The sequence below is a fragment of the Loxodonta africana genome, chromosome 4 (genome assembly GCF_030014295.1).
Source record: "Loxodonta africana isolate mLoxAfr1 chromosome 4, mLoxAfr1.hap2, whole genome shotgun sequence".
Taxonomy (NCBI): Eukaryota; Metazoa; Chordata; class Mammalia; order Proboscidea; family Elephantidae; genus Loxodonta; species Loxodonta africana.
The window spans coordinates 84,361,721-84,364,245 of NC_087345.1; the positions used below are offsets into that span (position 1 = coordinate 84,361,721).

Genomic DNA, 2,525 nt, shown 5'->3' on the forward strand with positions numbered 1-2,525 from the left:
AAGATAATAAAAATAGGAACCCGTTGTCACTGAGTTGATTCCGAAACGTAGCGACCCTATAGTGCAGAGTAGAATTGCCCCATAGAGCTTCCAAGGAGCAACTGGTGGATTTGAACTGCTTACCTTTTAGTTAGCAGCTGAGCTCTCAACTAGTGTGCCACTAGGGCTCCAAAATAGGGAAAGCATAATTTAAATTATGCTTTTAATATTTCAGGGTACAGCCTTCTTTTCTATGCAAATATGTTGATATTTGGCATATTTGCAATATGAAGGCATTCTTTACATGCTGTTTTACAAGTTAGCAGGTTATTTAAAAACAAGCTTTTTATCTCAGTCATTATAAATGTGCATCATCATTTTAGAAAACTGTGTAATATTTCTTTTTGGAGCATTCCATCAGAATTTGAAGCCAATTCTAATGATTGAAAATGTATTTGTGATTTTTCACTGTTATAGAAATACGATTATAGGAGTGGTTATATTATTATAAATTCAAATTATAGATTTATATTGTTCATTTTTTAAAAAACAACTATGAGCAATGATACGAAACACATTCTTGAATAAATATTTTGATTAATTAGACTAGAATTGAAATTTCAGAAAATGTTCCAAAAGATTAAGCTATTTTGTACTATCAAGCTTAGTGTTGAGAATATTCCTGTAACCATATTCAATTTAATAGTGTACATTATTATTGTTTTTATGTATCTTAACACTTTGTTATATATGTTGCTAATATTTTTCTAAGTTTTTCATTGTGTTTATGTAATTTTCTTGACTTGGAATCACATGTTACATTTCAGAGAAAAATTATACCTTTCTAGATAGGGTTCGCTGACATTTTAAAATAATTTTAATGAAGTTAAAGATTTTAATACTGATATTAACATTTTTTATTCAGATTAAATTTACATAGCATACAATTAACCATTTTAAAGCGTACAATTCAGTGATATTCAGTTTTTATAAGACTGGATCAATGTGATATTTTTGTCCCTCATAGAAAACTATTAGTATAGTATCTATAAAAGAGATTTCTTTGCAAGAAGTGGAAAGAAGTGAACTTACTAAGGGAAGTCTTGGGGAGAAGAAACATGATGAGAAACTTTACTTGAGTGAACTTCAGATTAGGAAGGAACAAATTATCTTAGGAACTTAATGATATATGCTTTGGAAAGCCAATCTCTTATGAAAACTTGATTATCAACTTCAGCATTCCTTTACTTCTTGGAAGATAAGACAATTCTTTTGATGGAGTCACTGAAGGCTTGTTTTACTTGCTTGTTCCTCAAGGTATAAATGAAGGGGTTCAGCATAGGAGCAATGGACGTAGTGAGCACTATCACACCTTTATTAATAGCCACTGATTCCTTTGCTGAAGGTTTGACATAGATGAAGATACAGCTGCCATAAGTGATGGAAATCACAATCATGTGAGAAGAACAGGTAGAAAAGGCTTTTTTCCTTTGTTGGGCTGAGGGAAATCTTAGAATGGTCCTCATGATATATATGTAGGAAAGAATCACACAAAGAAGGGTTGTGATGAAGGTCAACACAGCACAGGCTATAACCATCTGCTCAATGACCCATGTGTCTGAGCATGAAATCTTCAAGAAGGGAGAAACATCACAGAGAAAGCTGTCAATGACATTAGAGTCACAGAATTCCAGATTTTGAGTCAGGCTAAACGGTGGGAGTATGATCATCAAGGCAGCCATCCAACAGCAAAAGATGAGTCTTTTGCACACTCTGCTGTTCATGATGGTGGTGTAATGCAGGGGCTTGCAGATGGCCTCATAGCGGTCATAGGACATGATGGCCAGGAGAAAAAATTCAGTGACTCCCAAAAGATCAGCAAAAAATCCTTGAATGGCACAAGCACAGTAGGTAATAGTCTTGTCACCTGTTGTTAGGTTATACAAGTATCTAGGAATGCAAGCAGATGTGAACGAGATTTCTAGGAAGGAAAAATTTTGTAAGAAAAAGTACATTGGTGTTTTAAGGTGAGAATCTGCTAAAGTCAGTAAGATAATGGTCAGGTTCCCAGTTACACTCAAAAAGTAGGTAAGAAATAGAAAAATAAAAAGTAAGCCTTGCAGTTGTGGATCTTCCGTTAGTCCCAGGAGAATGAATGTTGTTATTGTATGATTTCTCATCACTAACTTTTGACTTTGTCCAGTAAACCAAAAACAAAACCAAACCTGTTGCTGTTGAGTTGATTCTGACTCACAATAGTCATGCACAAAAATTAGTGGTTTTATTAAATTATACAAGGTGTCAGTATTGATAAATAAATGCCAAATAAAGCCAAGTACATAAACACATTGCATGAAATTTCTTTTTTAAAGTAAAAATTAGTATTGTCAATATACTGAAGATATTCTCACATAAATCTCCTTTTTTGTGTTTTAGAAGAAATATTTCTTAGAGATTAATTAATAGATTTATTAATTATAATTTTTAGATTCTATGTCTTCTCAAATTTGTTTTACATATTGAGTCTATGTACTGTATTGGTTTCT

The 2,525-nt window shown here is 32.8% G+C and overlaps 1 protein-coding gene across 1 annotated transcript; it reads right to left on the reverse strand.

Moving 5' to 3' along the window:
• Positions 1 to 1,114: 1,114 nt before the first annotated feature.
• LOC135231385 (olfactory receptor 6C2-like) lies at positions 1,115 to 2,325 on the reverse strand. Its single transcript, XM_064285259.1, has one exon. The coding sequence runs from the start codon at positions 2,157 to 2,159 to the stop codon at positions 1,224 to 1,226; it is 936 nt and encodes a 311-aa protein (XP_064141329.1). The 5' UTR covers positions 2,160 to 2,325; the 3' UTR covers positions 1,115 to 1,223.
• Between the last annotated feature and the right edge of the window lie 200 nt (positions 2,326 to 2,525).

What these genes read in the sequence shown, in the direction of transcription:
- LOC135231385 (XM_064285259.1), bottom strand. Translation starts at nt 2,159, where the DNA reads ATGAGAAATCATACAATAACAACATTCATTCTCCTGGGACTAACGGAA.